General features: G+C 49.8%; 1 protein-coding gene across 2 annotated transcripts in view; it reads left to right on the top strand.

Moving 5' to 3' along the window:
* The first annotated feature begins 6,782 nt into the window (after positions 1 to 6,782).
* tmcc2 (transmembrane and coiled-coil domain family 2) overlaps positions 6,783 to 19,452 on the top strand; it is a 183,763-nt gene continuing 171,093 nt past the window's right edge. The window contains exons 1-2 of one of the 2 annotated variants that reach the window (XM_038820802.1): positions 6,783 to 6,923; positions 7,264 to 7,431. In XM_038820802.1, the coding sequence (XP_038676730.1) occupies positions 7,264 to 7,431 (168 nt within the window). In that variant the 5' untranslated portion in view covers positions 6,783 to 6,923. Of the gene's footprint in view, positions 7,005 to 7,263; positions 7,432 to 19,452 lie in introns of both variants that reach the window. The other variant, XM_038820803.1, reaches the window with a different exon arrangement.

Raw genomic sequence — 19,452 nt, 5'->3', positions numbered from 1 at the left:
AAAACCAAGATCCTTTTATTGTGTCTCGTGCGGTAGCATGACAATCTGATACACAGCACGTTATCATGGAGTCTTACTACTCTTCTGGAACTTACACTTTCTGCTGACCTGTTACATGTATGTCTTATTACCCTCTACCTCTCGTGTTCCTCTGGAGATGGCCAGGTGAGCCTCTCTTTATTTACAGGTCCCAGATCACATGACCTTCGTCTTGAAACCACATGGTGTATCTGTACCTCCACCCGCTGGTTGGAGGTCTCACACCGTCCAACTATGATATGGCCCATAGGCATATCACCACAGGGCGGAGGCCAAAGAGTGGACTCATTAATTCCCCGAGATAAAAGCCGGCCCAGGAAGGAGCCTGCATCTCAGGATGGTCCAGACGGGACTCAGACTATTGCTGTATTTCCGAGCTGTGAGGAGGAAATAAACTACTTTTGACTCAGCTTTTCGGGACTCCTCATTAACTACAACAGTGAGCAAATACATGTAATGGGTTGGATTGTTGTAAAAATCTGTCTGGTTCAATAATGTCCCCCAGGAAAAGAAAATGAATCATTCTCAGGACGGCCTACCTGATCTGATGTGGTCGACAGGTGATTCCAATTTCACACTACACAACCGATTGAAATCAAAATTCCTTGTCCATCATCCGAAAACGTATATACCTTTGTAAAATCTCTCAATCTAGGGTAGAAAGTGAAAGCCAATAAATCTGAGAGTTTTAGACTGTTATTCATGACATGATTAGGCAATGCTTTAAATTCACCAGTAAACTCCATCTCACCCCGCCAGTTAAATACCCTGTGAAAAACTCACTATAAGGACTAACATATGTGGAGTTGGCATTTTTTGCAAAATGAACCTGTTCAGCCTTAGATTGGGTTAGTGCCTTCAGGGTGGAGAGAAGCAGAAAAAAGGGATACACTTACATGCTTTTGAGAAATACAATTACCGCTGTAATAAATGTAAGAACACACACAATCATTAAACAAGACAAAATGCGAAAGAAAAGCCAAAAGACAGGATCACAAATCCGGAGAACATGCTGCACTACTGCTTCACAACATTAACTCATTCTCGTTTGAGCATTCCATGCTGAAATGTATTTAAATCCTCTCTGTGGCTATATTCATGAATACCTCCAAATTATTAATTTATTTCATCCTCAGGGACTATTCAAATAAATCTACTCTAAGTTCTCTCACCCTACATGACACCATTTTTGTGACGACAAATGCATCAACTTTCAATGCACTGAGTTACAGGTTCTGCCCCCTTTCTGCTTGTTTATCATGCACTGAACACACTGCAGCATGTGTATCGATTTCACAGAATAAATATGTTTCTTTGATTTTTTCCAACAATTCATTATTTCTTATTTCATTTGCTTTCTTCAAATGATATTTGTGATTATTGTAATTGCTTAATCTATATTTCAGAAAAGTATTTGGACAACTCCATAAAATATAGGCTTTAAAACTAGGCCTCAGAGAGGGTGTAGGTGAATAATCCAAAGGCGGCATTCTCGGGCCCCCCAGTTTCTTGGGGGTCCGCTGTGTCTCGGCGGCGTGTTGTTTGTTGGCGATGGGATTCAGTCTTCCCTCTGTTTGTCAATGGGATTTCCCATTGAAGCCACCCAAGGCTGCCGGGAAACCCATGGACGGGGAAGCGCTACCAGTGAAAGAGAATCCCAACAATCAGAGAATTCCATCCCAAATGTCTTCTCCAGACACCTGAGTAGCAAAAGGATGTTAAAATGAGGAGTGTGGCAGATGAGGGAAATTTACGCATCGAAGCAGGGGCATGGCTGAAATATTAAATGAGTATCTTTCATCAGTCTTTACCAATTATGCTGCCTAAATCATGGTGCGGGAAGGACGGCATGTGGTACGGTGCTTAGCACTGCTGCATCACGTCGCCAAGGACCTGGGTGCAATCCCGGCCCCGGGTCACTGTTTGTGTGGAGTTTGCACATTCGCCCCCTGCCTCCGTGGGTCTTACCCCCACAACCAGAGAAGCAGAAAAAAGGGCAGCACGGTAGCATAGTGGTTAGCACAATTTCTTCACAGCTCCAGGGTCCCAGGTTCGATTCCCGGCTTGGGTCACTGTCTGTGCGGAGTCTGCACGTTCTCCCCGTGTCTGCGTGGGTTTCCTCCGGGTGCTCCGGTTTCCTCCCACAGTCCAAAGATGTGCAGGTTAGGTGGATTGGCCATGCTAAATTGCCCTTAGTGTCTAAAATTGGCCATAGTGGGGTTATGGGGATAGGGTGGAGGTGTGGGCTTGGATAGGGTGCTCTTTCCAAGAGCCGGTGCAGACTTGATGGGCCAAATGGCCTCCTTCTGCACTATAACTTCTATGAACCTAAAGATATGTAGGGTAGGTGGATTGGCCATGCTAAATGGCCCTTTAATTGGGCACATTAAATTTATTTTTAAAACCGTCCAATTTATGGGCAAAAGGTGCCATCAGATTCTGGTCAGATCAGAGTATTCCAAAGGACAATGGATCTTGAGTGAATAACCCCAGCTGAACAGGGGTATCCTGTTCATTCCCATGAGCGATTTTAAGTCTGAATGGAACACTGTAACTCAGGCCAGGTGTGGGCGTATAACTTTAACACAGTGCTAGCAGTTTTACCCTCAGTCTGTTCACCCCTCAATTGCCCACTACATCTTCGATCCAATTTCCGGATCCAATTTCCGAACATCTCCCTGTCGTAACATATGGTATTTGATCCTTTGGTTTTTAAGTCTCGAATAGAGTTCAAAATCAAAGGTGGTATGATAAGCCTGGATGAAATATCAGTTCAGCCTTCAATATTTTGACCAGTTCTGGGCATCACACATTTAGAAAGCTGCGAAGGCATTAGGGGGTGTACAGAGTAGATCCCTGAGAATAATTCCATCAACGAGGAACCTCAGTTCGGTAGATAGTTGGAGAAGCTGAGGCTGTGCGCCTTGGAGAAGAGGGGATTTGACTGAAGCTTTCGAAAGAATGAGGGCTCTGGACAGAGTAGATAGAGAGAAATTGTTCCCATTGGCGGCAGAGTCAACAACCAGAAACATTGACTTAATAATTGGCAAAAGAACCGGAATTGACATGAGGAACAACTTTTTCATGCAAGTGGTTTGGACCCTGAATGCGCACCATCTAAATGGTGAGAGATTGCAGAGCTCCGGGATACGGATGGATCTGGGTGTACTTGTGCTTGAATCGCAAAAGGTTAGTATGCAGCAACAGCATTTATTGCAAGTGGAACTGAATACAAAAGTAGGGAGATTATGGGCGTGATCCAATGGCCACGTTGCTCCCGAAAAGTAGCGTGCGTGACACAGCGTGGTCAACACGCCTCCCGGGATCTACTCGGCTCGCAACGCCTTGCGAAATCCAATGTGATCTCACGAGATGTTGCAATGTTATTCCCACCCATTGAGGGCGGGATCACCTTTTAACAAATCTGCATATTAAAGCGAGACAGCTAGTCTCACTTTAATGTGCAGTTTACCGAGATACCTGAGCTGTGGGATCAATTTTTTTTGCCTTGGAGACATTGGGTGAGTGCTGTTCAGCATTGGTCTCCACAAATGAGGACCAGGCAGAATGATACTCACAGGGATCTCCCGGGGGAGTGGAGGCCCCCAGGTGCATGCCCTTTGGGCAGGGTGGTACCCTGGAACTGCCAGTAATGCAGTTCTACCTGAGTGCCAATTTGGCACAGCAAAGATGGCCAGGTGGCAGCTTGCAGGGGCACTGCCATGGTGCCAGTTTGGCATTGCTATGGTAGCATTTGCTGTGTGCTCATAATTGGGCTGGAGGTGCTGTGCTTGGGGAGTGGGAGTTGCGCTGATGGCCTGGGAGGTTGGAGTCCTGATCTCTTGCTGCAGTTCCAATGAGTGCACTCCTCAGTGCACAAAACAGGGCTACATGGACAATGTTAGAAGCCAGAACACCTCAGCCGTGCGTTCCCCGCTTAGGCCCCTTATGTCATGCGGGCTGCATTTTATAACCATCTGTTTCTTGGTACTGCAAGTGCCGGGAAATACGTGGCAAAACACGCTCACTATGGGACTTCATTCCGTTCAGATGAACCGCAACCTGTGCTTCAGTTTTAAATGTAGTGAGACCACATCTGGAGTATTATGTATCGTATTTGTCTCCTTATTTAAGGAAGAATGTATTTGGATTGGAAGCAGTTCAGAGGTAGTTCACTGGACTAATACCTGGAATGAGGAAAGTTTGGACAGGTTGCTGCAAATTAACGTTTTGTGATTCATGCACAAGGACGCCCAGATCCCTCTGTATCTCAGAGCTCTGCAATCTCTCATCATTTACTTGATGTGCCTTTTTATTCTTTCTGCTAAAATGGACAATTTCACCATTGCCCACATTATACCCTATTTGCCAGATCCTTGCTCACTCACTTTAAAAAAAATAAATAAATTTAGATTACCCAATTAAGAGGGCAATTTAGCGTGGCCAATCCACCTACTCTGCACATTTTTGGGTTGTGGGGGCGAAACCCACGCAGACACGGGGAGAATGTGCAAACTCCACACGGACAGTGACCCAGAATCGAACCTGGGACCTCAGCGCCGTGAGTCAGCTGTGCTAACCACTTGGCCACCGTGCTGCCCTCCTTGCTCACTCACTTAACCTCAATATATCTTTTTGGCTAGGCTCGTAAGCACTGGAGTTCAGAAGAGTAAGAGGCGACTTGATTGAAACATCCAAGATCAAGTGGACAGTGTAGATTTGGAAAGAATGCTTCCCCTTGTGGGAACTAGAATTAGGGGTAAATGTTTAAAAATAAGGGGTCACCCATTGAAGAAAGAGATGAGGATTTTTTTCTCTCAGAAGGTTGTGAATATTTGCAACTCTCGTCCTCAAAAAGTGGTGGAAGCAGAGCCTTTGAATGCTTTTAAGGCAGAGGGACTGCATGACCTGTTTCAGTTGGCACATTCTTTCTAATTCATATTCTGTCACTCCTCCTCTTAAGTATCTGCTAATAGACATTTACCGACAGAGAGGTGGATGTCCCCTAGATTTCCAATTGATTTAAATATATGCTCTGTTAGACACTACCAATTTTAATGACTCTACCTTTGGAGACAATTACTTTGCTGACAGGCTCCAAGCTCTGGAATTCCCCTGCAATCCTCCCTTCCTTTTAAGTAGTCCTTAAAGACTTCCTTGTGGAGGCCTTTTACCAGGTGGGCAGCATCCCCGTCTCTGAGGTGGAAGCTCTGGTTTCTAAGTGCTGCTCCAGGACTTGACGGCAAAGAAAGATTCATTTATGACACGGCCATTCAGGTTGAACATCAATCTGCAAATCTTCCAACAAATGCCAATGGCAGATGTGAAGAGCGGAAGAGATTCCTGGCTCGCCATGTTGTGGTGGTATTCAAAATTCAATTTAAACGCCAACCTCTGGAAATTTCTCCAAACCGCAAAACTCCTTAACCTCACATACAATAAGGATAAGTGTGTGTTTAGCACCGACCGTCTAGCCATCCTCGGCTACGTAGTGTGTAACGAAGTGATAGGCCCCAACCCCGAACGCATGCACCCCCTGATGGAACTCCCCCTCCCCAATACCCTCAAATCCCTCAAACGCTGCCTGGGGTTAGACCATAGAACATAGAACAGTACAGCACAGAACAGGCCCTTTGGGCCTCAATGTTGTGCCGAGCCATGATCACCCTACTCAAACCCACGTATCCACCCTATACCCGTAACCCAACAACCCCCCCCCATTAACCTTACTTTTTTTTAGGACACTACGGGCAATTTAGCATGGCCAATCCACCTAACCCGCACATCTTTGGACTGTGGGAGGAAACCGGAGCACCCGGAGGAAACCCACGCACACAGGGGGAGGACGTGCAGACTCCACACAGACAGTGACCCAGCCGGGAATCGAACTTGGGACCCTGGAGCTGCGAAGCATTTATGCTAACCACCATGCTACCCTGCTGCCCCTGCTGTTCTTCGCTTACTACGCCCAATGGGTTCCCAATTACGCCGACAAGGCCTGTCCCCTCATTCAAACCACAACCTTCCCGCTGTCGACAGAGGCCTGCCAGGCCTTTAGCCGCATCAAAGCGGACATCACAAAGGCCACGATGCGCGCCATCGACGAGTCCCTCCCCTTCCAGGTCGAGAGCGACGCATCAGAAGTTGCTCTGGCGGCCACCCTGAACCAAGCGGGCAGACCCGTGGCCTTCTTCTCCAGAACCCTCCAGGCTTCCGAACTCCGCCACTCCTCTGTGGAAAAGGAAGCCCAGGCCATAGTCGAAGCTGTGCGACATTGGTGCCAACAGCATATGGTTCAATGGCGTTCTGGCTGAGATAGGTTCTGGAACCAGCCTCCAGGCTGTACGCATGGTGGTGATCGTGGGTTGGATTTGCATTTGGGCAGAGAACTGAATAAGAAGGGGAAATCCTCATTGACCAATTGGGTCACCTGGTCAAGGTCAAATGTCTTGATCTTCGCCCCTGTGGGATATTCTGTGTTGAAGCTGTCCCATGAATGTTATAATTGAAAGATAGCAATAGCATTGGAATGCCTGTGCAGTGCAGAGGAGCTCTGACAATGATGGAAGTTTCCTGCCAGCCTCCCTCTCTCTCTCCCCTGCCCTCCACCAATGGGAGCCACCAGCTGCAACCTACCTTGAATGTGGCCCCATAAACCCTGCCCACACCTTCTCAGGCGTCTGGCGCTTTCGATTGGTCAGCGGGGACGTCAATCACCGCCGGCTGTCACTTCCGGCCGGCGGGCAGGCTTGGTTGGCGGCGCAAAAGGGGGGCGGGGATTCCTGTGGTCCCGCCCCCCCCAGCCCGCCGACATGGCTGTCCCTCTCAGTCAGACGGCGGCGCGTCGAAGGGGCTTCGGTGATGGCGGTTAAAAAAAAGATAATGTAAATATCCATCAGCGCTCGGTTAAATCGGCAGGATTTGTAAATTCATGAAGTAAAGTGTTGTGCATTTTTGCCGCGGAGGTAATCTTCCTGCTGAAAATCCAAAGGCGGTGTCGCCATGTAAATTTACCTCAGAAGTCTTTAATTTATTTTGTCATTAGGGTTGGAGGATTTCCTGTGGATGGGAGAGTCACCCCCTCCCTGTCACTGGCAATATCTAATTCAGGGGGTTGTCTCTATGATTTGTGTGCCTTGTTTGGGGGAGGGGGGACGGAGGGAGCTTTATGGAATATGTACAGCAAGATCCCACTCATCTTCTTCCCTCCCTCTTGTTTTGCAGATGAAGCGGTGCAAGTCTGACGAGCTGCCCCTGGATGAGGAGCAGGGGCTGAAGCCGGCTGCCGATGCTGCACTCAGGCAGCAAGGTGATGCTGCTCCGACAGAGGCTGCCTGCCCATCGCTCTCACTGCCTCCATCATCCCGCAATAACAAAACTCCAGACCTGAAGGTACAGACAGCACAAAACGTTCCTCTTCCCTCCCAATCGTGACTTGGGTGGGTTTTCTTCTTTTGAAAACCCTACCCCTTCGATGGAATTCACTTTTGCCTGTCGTTGTGGGGCTTCCAAATTTTGTTTGGCAGCGCTCCCGTGAAGCACCTTGGGGGTGGTTCACCATGTCAGCAAGGTGCTACATAAAGGCATACTTTCAATGGCTTCCACTTCCCACCAGACATTCCTGCTTCCGCCACGCTTCGTTTGCTCTTGTAGGAGAGAGGTTTGGGACTGGGGGTGATTCATTTGGCAACCCGATTTTAAGGCGCTGAGTCGAAAGCGTGATTCTTCTGATTTCAAAATTTAACCTGAGAATCGAAGAATCACGATAGTGCAGAAGAAGGCCATTCAGCTCATTGAGTCTGCACCGACTGGGGATCGGGTTATGGGGAGAAGGCAGGAGAATGGGGATGAGAAAATATCAGCCACGATTGAATGGCGGAGCAGACTCGATGAGCCGAGTGGCCGAATTATGCTTGTTTGTCTTATGAACCCTCTGAAAGAGCATCCTACCCAGCCCACTCCCCTGCCCTATACCCCACCTAGTAAGAAGTCTCACAACACCAGGGTCAAGTCCAACAGGTTTGTTTCAAACACGAGCTCTCGGAGCAGTGCTCCGAAAGCTCGTGTTTGAAACAAACCTGTTTGGACTTTAACCTGGTGTTGTGAGACTTCTTACTGTGCTTACCCCAGTCCAATGCCGGCATCTCCATATCATGGATACCCCACCTAGTCTGCAGATATTTCAGATAATTTACAGTGCAGAAGGAGGCCATTTGGCCCATCGAGTCTGCACCGGCCCTTGGAAAGAGCACCCTACTTATTTGGACACTTAAGGTGCAATTTTGGACTGGGGGAGGAAACCGAAGCACCCGGAGGAAACCCACACAGACACTGGGAGAAAGTGCAAGCCCCACAGACAGTGACTCAAGGCTTGAATTGAACCCGGCTCCCTGATGTTGTGAGGCAACAGCGCTAACCAATGTGCCGCCCTTGCTTTGAATAAGATATTGCTAACTGATCTGTCTGTCGTATTACACCCAAGGGTGGTTTCCAGGGAAGGGCTCTTATTTATTTGTGGTCTGCAGTTTGTTGGAAACTGTAATTTAAATGATTATTGACTGCACTTTTTCTTAATGTGGATTTTTGGAATGGAAATCTATGGTCAGGTAATTGGGAAGAGAGGAATTGTTACTCCCTCCATCTTGTGTATTCGGGTCACAGGTGAAAACTGGTGAAAGATATTGAAATTAAATTTTGGTTTGGCATGCTGCAAAAAAGTTGTATTCTTTGATTGAGCCAAAGTGAATCTGCAGATTTTAGCTCTTCATTCCAGCTGGGCAATGATCTATCTGGGTGGGGCAAATTGGCCACTGCCTCTGGCAGCAGAGTGGAAAATCAGCCCAATCTTAATCCCTATCCAATAAATCCTGTTGAAAAGTGGGTGTGGATACATTGGTTGAAGTGTCGCTCTAATCTGTGATGTGCGGCACAGTATAATAGCCTGCATAGTCTTGCTGCTTCAACCTGCACATGAGGAATGATCACTGTAGGTCTTGAAATGGCATCCTCGCCAGGAAAAGAGCTTTCAGCAGAGGAAGGAAGAAAATCAAATAAATTAATCCACCTTCGGTAATTTCTGTTCATTAAAAATATGACAGATTCACTGTCTTTGTGAGTGCTATAAATGGTTGACAAAGGGCTTAAAACCCTAATCCGGTCTTCCACTTGTGAAAGAAAATTGGTCACGTTTCAATTTTATGATTCATGACATTGTCTGAACCTCTCAATTTTATTACTGTTTTGTAATTCACCAATGGCCATTCACCGCACTCTAGTTATTGCCCCCTTGTGCTCCCATTGCTCATTAATAGAAGCACATACTGCAGTGTATTTTTATGAATAGAGGCTAGTACAGCACATGACATTGAACAGAACGCTGTTATTTCCACGAGGAAGATTAATAACTGTGATATAGTGGAAACGAATAGCCTATCATTTTGAACCATGTTTTTAATTTGCCATGAATAATAGATACGGTATTGTATTGCTATGTTCCAAAAGTTTTCTTGGAAGGAAAACAAAAATAAAACTCGCAAAGCTACCCTACCTTCAATTTAAACCAATTTCTTCTGATTGTAAATGCATATTATTGGTGCATGACAGCTGATGTGGACAATTGTGAATACTTTACTTTTAGCCGACAATAACCCAGTCAGTGATTATGTATTGTATTGTGTCGCTATTTTTCCTGCATATCACCTGCTAGTTCCGACTTTGCATGGTGGTCAAGATAGATTATTGATCTGATTCATGCTCTTCAGTCTCTGTGTAGAAGTGCCTGCCCTTGGTTTGTCTCTCACTCCACCCCCTACAGCTCCAAGGTTACATTGAAAATTTGTGGTGTGAGTGAATTGCCACCTCCAACACCTCAGCACCATGTCTACAAATAATCTATACCTTTTATTTTTCTTTCTTTTTTTATAAATTTAGAGTACCCAATTCATTTTTTCCAATTAAGGGACAATTTAGTGTGGCCATTCCACCTACCCTGCACATCTTTGGGTTGTGGGGACGAAGCCCACGCAAACACTGGGAGAATGTGCAGATTCCACACGGACAGTGTCCCAGAGCCGGGATCGAACCTGCGACCTCAGCGCGGTGAAGCAGCAATGCTAACCACTGCACAGCCATACTGCCCATCTATAACTTTTTATAATGTTTTCTAACAGTGGGATTGATTCACGTAATAGTGTTCTATTTATGAGGACAAATACTGAATTTGAAGGAGGTACAATATGGTCGAATAGGAAAAGCTTTAGCCCAATAATATTTTACGAAACGTTCAACTTGGTGCCAAAGTAGATTGTGCTGGGGGTGATTGGGTCACAGTTAGCTTCATTCTCTTTTCTGCCCAAATTTTAGAGTTCTTCCTCTTCCCAACCATTTCCATCTGATATTCCCAGTTACACATGAACATGGGATAAGAGCAGGAGTAAACCATGCGAGTCATCAAGACCGCTCTGCCAATCAGCATAATTGCGACTGAACTTGGGCTTTCCCACCTGCTTTCATGTTCTTGATGCCCTGAGACACCAAAGTTATAGTTGACCCATCTTTAAACACTGTGGTCCAGAATTTCAAGCATTTGCAACCCTTTGAGTGAAGAAATTTCTCCTTATTTCAGTCTTCAATGATCAATGTCTTAACCTGAGACTGTGCCCCGTGTTCACGATTTCCCAGCCAGTGAAAGCAACCTTTCAGTATCTAACCTTCCAAGCTCCTTGTGACTCTTGATCTGATTTAATGAGATCGCTACTCATTCGCCTAAATTCAACTTACTCAGCCTCTCATCCGAGGACAAACCTCACTCCAGGGAACAGTCCAGTGAAACTTTGCTGCACAGCCTCCACTGCAGGTTTGGCCTTTGTTGTGTATGGAGCCAAAAACTGCACACAGTATTCTGGGTGTGGTCTCACCAAAGCCCTGTTGTAGCAAGACTTCTTTATTCTTATACTCTAATTCCCTTGCAGTAAAGACCACGCCATTCTCCTTCCTATTGTCGGCTGCATATGTATGCTAACTTTGAGTTCATCTGCAAGCACGCCCAAGCTAAGAGGGGAAGACAATATATTACCAGCTTTGCAATCATCTGCAAAATGTGTAAAATTATTTTGAGGTGAGATACATGTCATCATTCTCTTTCCAAGCTTGCTTCGCACCTTCCCTTTGGAGAAACAACCTTTTTAATTTTTCTGCAGATAGATTGTCTGAGTTGTGAATTGCAGGCATGAATTTCAGAACTTCCCTGAATATATTAGAGTACAAGAATAAAGAAGTCTTGCTATAAATGAAAATGAAAATTGCTTATTGTCATGAGTAGGCTTCAATGAAGTTATTGTGAAAAGCCCCTAGTCGCCACATTCCGGCGCCTGTTCGGGGAGGCTGGTACAGGAATTGAACCGTGCTGCTGGCCTGCTTGATCTGCTTTAAAAGCCAGTGATTTAGCCCAGTGAGCTAAACCAGCCCCTACAACAGGGCTTTGGTGAGACCACACCCTGAATATATTATATTTTCTATTTTTTTTCTTTTATCCTTTTATCTTTTTTTCTTGAAAAATATTTTATTGAGGCATTTATATTATTTTTTATTTTATTTTTTTAAAATTTAGATTACCCAATTATTTTTTCCAATTAAGGGGCAATTTAGCATGGCCAATCCACCTACTCTGCACATTTTTGGGTTGTGGGGGCGAAACCCACGCAGACACGGGGAGAATGTGCAAACTCCACACGGACAGTTACCCAGAGCCGGGATCGAACCTGGGACCTCAGCGCCGTGAGGCGGGACCTCAGCGCCGTGAGGCGGAGGCATTTATATTATAAAGTTTAACCCAATGAACAACCACACATTAAGACCAAAAAAACCCAGCCGACAAGGTTTACACGGGGCAGCACGGTAGCATGGTGGTTAGCATAAATGCTTCACCGCTCCAGGGTCCCAGGTTCGATTCCCGGCTGGGTCACTGTCTGTGTGGAGTCTGCACGTCCTCCCCGTGTGTGCGTGGGTTTCCTCCGGGTGCTCCGGTTTCCTCCCACAGTCCAAAGATGTGCGGGTTAGGTGGATTGGCCATGCTAAATTGCCTGTAGTGTCCTAAAAAGTAAGGTTAAGGGGGAAGTTGTTGGGTTACGGGTATAGGGTGGATACGTGGGTTTGAGTAGGGTGATCATTGCTCGGCACAACATCGAGGGCTGAAGGGCCTGTTCTGTGCTGTACTGTTCTATGTTCTATGAACATAAATAACATCCCAACAACAATTCCCCACCAACCTGCCCCCTACCTTGCCCAACTTCCCCTGTACTATGCTTTCTTGCAATGAAGCTAAATGCACATGCGCACATGCACGCACCCTTGTAAACCAGAACAAGTGCCTGCACTTCAAGTGAGTACCATTTGGCAGGTCTGGATTGTGTACAGTGGATGGATTTGCTTCATTATGCATTGTGGCAACTTGCCTTCCTTCCTCCTTTCTTGAACTGATTCATTCTGTCCCAGTCTTATTTAAATCTAGAACATACAGTGCAGAAGGAGGCCATTCAGCCCATCGAGTCTGCACCGACCCATTTAGCCCTCATTCCACCTTATCCCTGTAACCCAATAACCCCTCCTAACCTTTTTTGGTCACTAAGGGCAATTTATCATGGCCAATCCACCTAATCTGCATGTCTTTGGACTGTGGGAGGAAGCCGGAGTATCCAGAGGAAACTCACGCAGACACGGGGAGAACGTGCAGACTCCGCACAGACAGTGACCCAGCGGGGAATCGAACCTGGGACCCGAGTGCTGTGAAGCCACAGTTCTGCTACCATTCTGCCCAGCCCAGTCTCAGTATTTTGAGAGGAGGTTTAATTTCCCTTGGTCTCTGCGTAATTGTTTTCTTACCTTGATGCTTAGCTACTTCAAGTTGAAGTGGAAAAGCAATACCCAATGCTCCCTCTTCTCCCATGAGAAATTAAAATTACTATTAGATCTCTGTGGCCGGGTGACTGAAGACACAATGCTGGGTTGACAGAAACATAGCTGCACAAAGTTGTGGGGATACTGGAGTCAGTTGTGGGTTTTGGATAGGGTGAAAAAATGCAGATGTGGTACATATATACTATAGATATGTAGCTCAGAGGGTCTCGGTAAATTTACTGTGTTTTGGTTTACCACATCTGAATCAGAAAATAAGTTGGTATGCACATTTGACCTCTTGTGTCCCAGATAGGAGGGATGAAAATGAGCCACGGATCTTGCTTTGCATCATCTAGGTGGTTTTGAATACACTGCTGAAACTCATTGTCAGTGCATATTTGTGAAGAATTGTTTATTGGGTTAAATACTGCTGAGTACGAAACTGCATACCAATGAAGCAATAATGACAGTAGAAGCAAATAAAATAAAAGATGTGGAACACTTTGGCTTACCTCTGAATCACTGTGCAGCAACTGTCTAATTTACCATGTACAGTTTATTTGTGGGCTCTTTGAAGGCTTAGATTAGGAACCCCACACAAATGTTTGCTTCAAGGAGCTCTCAAACCATTGTTGCGGAAGTGGGTGGTGCAAGTCTGTTAATCGATTGAGATCATTGCAAACCCACTCATTAACAACACTCCTCACGTAGCAACTTAGTGGGCAAAGTGTAGTTATCCATTTTTGATCTGATTTTAAAATGTCTGAAAAGGACATGACTTGGTTGTATATTTTTAAGAATTTTCTTTCCGTATATGTGCTTGAAATGTAAGATGAAGAGGCTGAATTGAGCAACATCTTCGTGCTTAGTCATTGACTTGTGAAATAGACTCGTCACTTAGTGCAGTGGACTCTGCCTCAGCAGGAGCTTTCAAAGATTGAATTTCATAAGTTTCTGATTCAGCAAGGGAAGATATGGAAAATGATTGAATGAAGCTGGCCCGATAACTAAACAATCTGTCTGTTCCTTAGCTGTTATACTCATGGGAATCAAAAGTTTAGACAATTTTTTTTCAGGTGAGATTACATCATTACCACAGTGATCATTCAATGAGTCAGACAGGTACGGATTATTGGTCAGGCATGAATTGGGTCAAGACAGGCTGTTAAGCACATAACTCTGAACTGTTTCATTTCAGTTGCCCACATGTTTGACGGGGCCATTGTAAAAACAATAGCGACGTGCAAGATGACCAGATTGGCTGAAGTACAGGTTTTAATGGGGAAAACAACATGTTCATTTCAAGAAATGATCTTGATTCCACCTTCTATAGTGAGAAGTGCAGTTGGAGTCCGGGTTACGGTGGATAGTAATTCTGGAGCAGTGTTGCACATGTTCTCAACCCTGGTATGCTGGTAACATTGTTTGGTATACAATGCATGCATGCCTGCTGACCGTAGGAAAATTGGAGACCTTTTCTGGTTTGCATAGAAATATAGGGCGTGATTTAACAAAAAAATGTCGAGTGCTATTTTGGACACGATTGGCAGGGGTTTCTTGACTGACAAGATTGTGGCCTGTATTTGACGACACTGCTGAAAATGAGACCCGATGAGCTGCTCACCATCATTGGCTGCCTCGCTGTCTCATTTGGCAGACTCGCCGCTGGCGAGGAGGAACTGCTTTTAAATGCTCCCTCACCATCACTCCCCGTCAGCACACAAGCATGGTAGCATGCATACCAGCTTCTCGCTTTGGGGATGCCATCCTGTTCAGTCTTCTCGACGCTGTGAATGAGGCGGGCATCCTGTTCCCCCGAGGGGGTCGGAGGGCCAGCAGCAGGGTCACCACCCCCCCACACACACACACATCACTGGCTGACACCTTGCACCCTCCCCATAGCCGATCTTCTTGCTTGCTGCTCAACACACACTGGCATCCACCAGCACAACTCCTTCAATCCAGTTGTGGTATCCACACATAAAAACACCTGTAGACCCCGTGATCCATTAAGCGTACAGCTCACAAAAGCCTCTCTTTGTCCTCGCAGTAGGAGATCACCCATTAAAAAGTCCACTGCCCCTTCACCCAGATGACCTGTCTCAAGTGAATTGTTCATGTCAGGCAAAATATTCCTTCCATCTCACTGACCTAATTCCCATTGTCTCGCAGCATCTCCGTCTGATGGCCCCCACCCGAGAGACTACCTTGGAGGAAAGTTCCGAGGAAAACACCACTCAAGAGTCACAGCTATCACCCCCACCTTCCGCCAGTGCAGAGACACATGCCTTGGTGGGCAAAATTAGTGGACAGACTTCCGGGGCACAATCTGGTGAGCACCGCAGTGTTGCTGATGCATATTGGGTGAAGGGAGGGACAAGCAAGTGCGTCAGCTTTTGAAGGTCCACTGGATCCCAGGTCTTGGCTGAGTCCCAGTCAGATGCAAAGCCCTTGAACAAGGTTATCAGAGCCAATGGAGATGCGAGGACGTGGCCACGAGATTCCGGAAGGGATGTCAGCAATATTCCAGCGAGTGCATAGCGATTGGAGGAGCCTCAAAGGCTACAGGAGCAGGAGATGCTGCTGACAATGCGAGACACTGAGGTCAACATTACTAGAATGGCGGCCATAGTGGAAAGTCTGGACCACGAGGTCAGCATCTTGTGTGGTGGTGTCCAGGGCATAGCTCAGTCTGTGACGACCATGGCGGAGGGTCTTGACATCTTGCCCCAGTTGCTGAAGGACATGTCCCATACGCAGGTGGACATTGCCGAGGCACTCCAGAGCGTGGCTCAGTCACCGAGAGAAAGCGACGGTGTTGACACCATGGTGCAGACAACGGGAAGGTGCCAAAACTGGGAGAGCGAGGTGATGCAGATGCCTCTGGAGCTCACTACATGGGGACCCCCAGGGCACCGGAAGGGAGGAAGAAGTGCTACAAGCCAACCCGAGGCCTGTCACCAAGGAGACGACAGTGGTCTCCAGTTCGTCCTGAATCCCCCCCCTCTGCTGACCGAGGCACATCTTGAGGGCAAAACAGGATGGCACAGTGACACCAGAAAGTCTGGTCTCTGCAGAGAAGTGGCACCCACAGGGTATGGGAAGCAGCAGACTGCGTCCATCTCTGATGTGCATCCTGGGGACCCACCGAGATCAAGCAGAGTGAGGATTGCCTCGGGAGGTTCACTGTCAGTATGTCAAACATTTGCAATTAATACATGTATCAGCTTTAACATGTAAAGCCTCGATCACATTAAGCTTAACAGCAGGCCGACCTGCACCCTGCCCTTATGATGGGGAATGGGGGTGAGGAGGAGGGGGGGGGAATATGGGGGTGAGGAGGAGGGGGGGGAATATGGGGGTGAGGAGGTCGGGGGGGGGGGATATGGGGGTGAGGAGGATGGGGAGAATATGGGGGTGAGGAGGAGGGGGGGGGAATATGGGGGTGAGGAGGAGGGGGGAATATGGGGGTGAGGAGGACGGGTGGGAAATATGGGGGTGGTGAGGAGGAGGGGGGGGGGGAATATGGGGGTGAGGAGGACTGGGGGGGGAATATGGGGATGAGGAGGGGGAGAATATGGGGGTGAGGAGGAGGGGGGGAATACGGGGGTGAGGAGGAGGGGGGGAATACGGGGGTGAGGAGGAGGGGGGAAATATGGGGGTGAGGAGGAGGGGGGAATATGGGGGTGAGGAGGGGGGGAATATGGGGGTGAGGAGGAGGGGGGGGAATATGGGGGTGAGGAGGAGGGGGGAATATGGGGGTGAGGAGGAGGAGGGGGGGAATATGGGGGTGAGGAGGAGGAGGGGGGGAATATGGGGGTGAGGAGGAGGAGGGGGGGAATATGGGGGTGAGGAGGAGGAGGGGGGGAATATGGGGGTGAGGAGGAGGAGCGGATTCTGGGGTTGAGGAGGAGGAGGGGCGGATTCTGGGGGTGAGGAGGAGGAGGGGCGGAATATGGGGGTGAGGAGGAGGAGGGGCGGATTCTGGGGGTGAGGAGGAGGAGGGGTGGAATATGGGGGGGAGGAGGAGGGGTGGAATATGGGGGGGAGGAGGAGGGGCGGAATATGGGGGTGAGGAGGAGGAGGGGCGGATTCTGGGGGTGAGGAGGAGGAGGGGCGGAATATGGGGAGGAGGAGGAGGGGCGGAATATGGGGGTGCGGAGGAGGAGGGGCGGAATATGAGGAGGAGGAGGGGCGGAATATGGGGGTGAGGAGGAGGAGGGGCAGATTCTGGGGGTGAGGAGGAGGAGGGGCGGAATATGGGGAGGAGGAGGAGGAGGAGCGGAATATGGGGGTGAGGAGGAGGGGGGAATATGGGGGTGAGGAGGAGGGGGGAATATGGGGGTGAGGAGGAGGGGGGAATATGGGGGTGAGGAGGAGGGGGGAATATGGGGGTGAGGAGGAGGGGGGAATATGGGGGTGAGGAGGAGGGGGGGATATGGGGGTGAGGAGGACGGGGGGGGGGAATGTGGGGGTGAGGAGGACGGGGGGGGGGATACGGGGGGGAATATGGGGGTGAGGAGGACGGGGGGGGGGGGAAATAGGGGGGTGAGGAGGAGGAGGGGGGTATATGGGGGTGAGGAGGAGGAGGGGGGTATATGGGGGTGAGGAGGAGGAGGGGGGTATATGGGTCTGAGGAGGAGGAGGGGGGTATATGGGGCTGAGGAGGAGGAGGGGGGTATATGGGTCTGAGGAGGAGGAGGGGGGTATATGGGGCTGAGGAGGAGGAGGGGGGTATCTGGGGCTGAGGAGGGGGGTATATGGGGCTGAGGAGGAGGGGGGTATATGGGGCTGAGAAGGAAGGGGGTATATGGGGGTGAGGAGGAGGGGGGTATATGGGGGTGAGGAGGAGGGGGGTATATGGGGGTGAGGAGGAGGGGTGTATATGGGGGTGAGGAGGAGGGGGGTATATGGGGGTGAGGAGGAGGGGGGTATATGGGGGTGAGGAGGAGGGGGGTATATGGGGGTGAGGAGGAGGGGGGTAGATGGGGGTGAGGAGGAGGGGGGTATATGGGGGTGAGGAGGAGGGGGGTATATGGGGGTGAGGAGGAGGGGGGTATATGGGGGTGAGGAGGAGGGGGGTATATGGGGGTGAGGAGGAGGGGGGTATATGGGGGTGAGGAGGAGGGGGGTATATGGGGGTGAGGAGGAGGGGGGTATATGGGGGTGAGGAGGAGGGGGGTATATGGGGGTGAAAAGGAGGGGGTATATGGGGGTGAGGAGGGGGGTATATGGGGGTGAGGAGGAGGGTAGTATATGGGGTTGAGGAGGAGGGGAGTATATGGGGTTGAGGAGGAGGGGGGGTATATGGGGTGAGGAGGAGGAGGGGGGTATATGGGGGTGAGGAGGTGGGGGGTATATGGGGGTGAGGGGGAGGGGGGTATATGGGGGTGAGGGGGAGGGGGTATATGGGGGTGAGGAGGAGGGGGGTATATGGGGGGAGGGGGGTATATGGGGGGGCGGTATATGGGGGTGAGGAGGAGGGGGGTATATGGGGGTGAGGAGGAGGGGGGTATATGGGGGTGAGGAGGAGGGGTGAGGAGGAGGAGGAGGGGGGTGGAGGAGGGGGGTTGAGGTTGAGGAGGAGGGGGGGTTGAGGAGGAGGGGGGGGTTGAGGAGGAGGGGGGGGGGTTGAGGAGGAGGGGGGGGGGTTGAGGAGGAGGGGGGGGGTTGAGGAGGAGGGGGAGGGGGGTTGAGGAGGAGGAGGAGGAGGGGGGTTGAGGAGGAGGGGGGGTTGAGGAGGAGGAGGAGGGGGGGGTTGAGGAGGAGGAGGGGGGGTTGAGGAGGAGGAGGGGGGGTTGAGGAGGAGGAGGGGGGGTTGAGGAGGAGGAGGGGGGGTTGAGGAGGAGGAGGGGGGGTTGAAGAGGTGGAGGGGGGGTTGAAGAGGTGGAGGGGGGGTTGAAGAGGAGGAGGGGGGGTGAAGAGGAGGAGGGGGGGTTGAAGAGGAGGAGGGGGGGTGAAGAGGAGGAGGGGGGGTTGAAGAGGAGGAGGGGGGTTGAGGAGGAGGAGGGGGGGTGAGGAGGAGGGGGGGTTGAGGAGGAGGGGGAGGGGGGTTGAGGAGGGGGAGGGGGGTTGAGGAGGAGGAGGGGGGGTTGAGGAGGAGGAGGGGGGGTTGAAGAGGAGGAGGGGGGGGGTTGAAGAGGAGGAGGGGGGGGTGAAGAGGAGGAGGGGGGGTTGAAGAGGAGGAGGGGGGGTTGAAGAGGAGGAGGGGGGGTTGAAGAGGAGGAGGGGGGGTTGAAGAGGAGGAGGGGGGGTTGAGGAGGGGGGTTGAGGAGGAGGAGGGGGGTTGAGGAGGAGGAGGGGGGGTTGAGGAGGAGGAGGGGGGTTTGAGGAGGAGGAGGGGGGGTGAGGAGGAGGGGGAGGGGGGTTGAGGAGGAGGAGGGGGGGTTGAGGAGGAGGAGGGGGGTTGAGGAGGAGGAGGGGGGTTGAGGAGGAGGAGGGGGGGTTGAGGAGGAGGAGGAGGGGGGGGTTGAGGAGGAGGAGGGGGGGTTGAGGAGGAGGAGGGGGGGTGGAAGAGGA

This window comes from Scyliorhinus canicula, chromosome 15 (assembly GCF_902713615.1).
Source record: "Scyliorhinus canicula chromosome 15, sScyCan1.1, whole genome shotgun sequence".
Taxonomy (NCBI): domain Eukaryota; kingdom Metazoa; phylum Chordata; class Chondrichthyes; order Carcharhiniformes; family Scyliorhinidae; genus Scyliorhinus; species Scyliorhinus canicula.
This window is presented reverse-complemented; position numbering and strand designations above follow the sequence as displayed.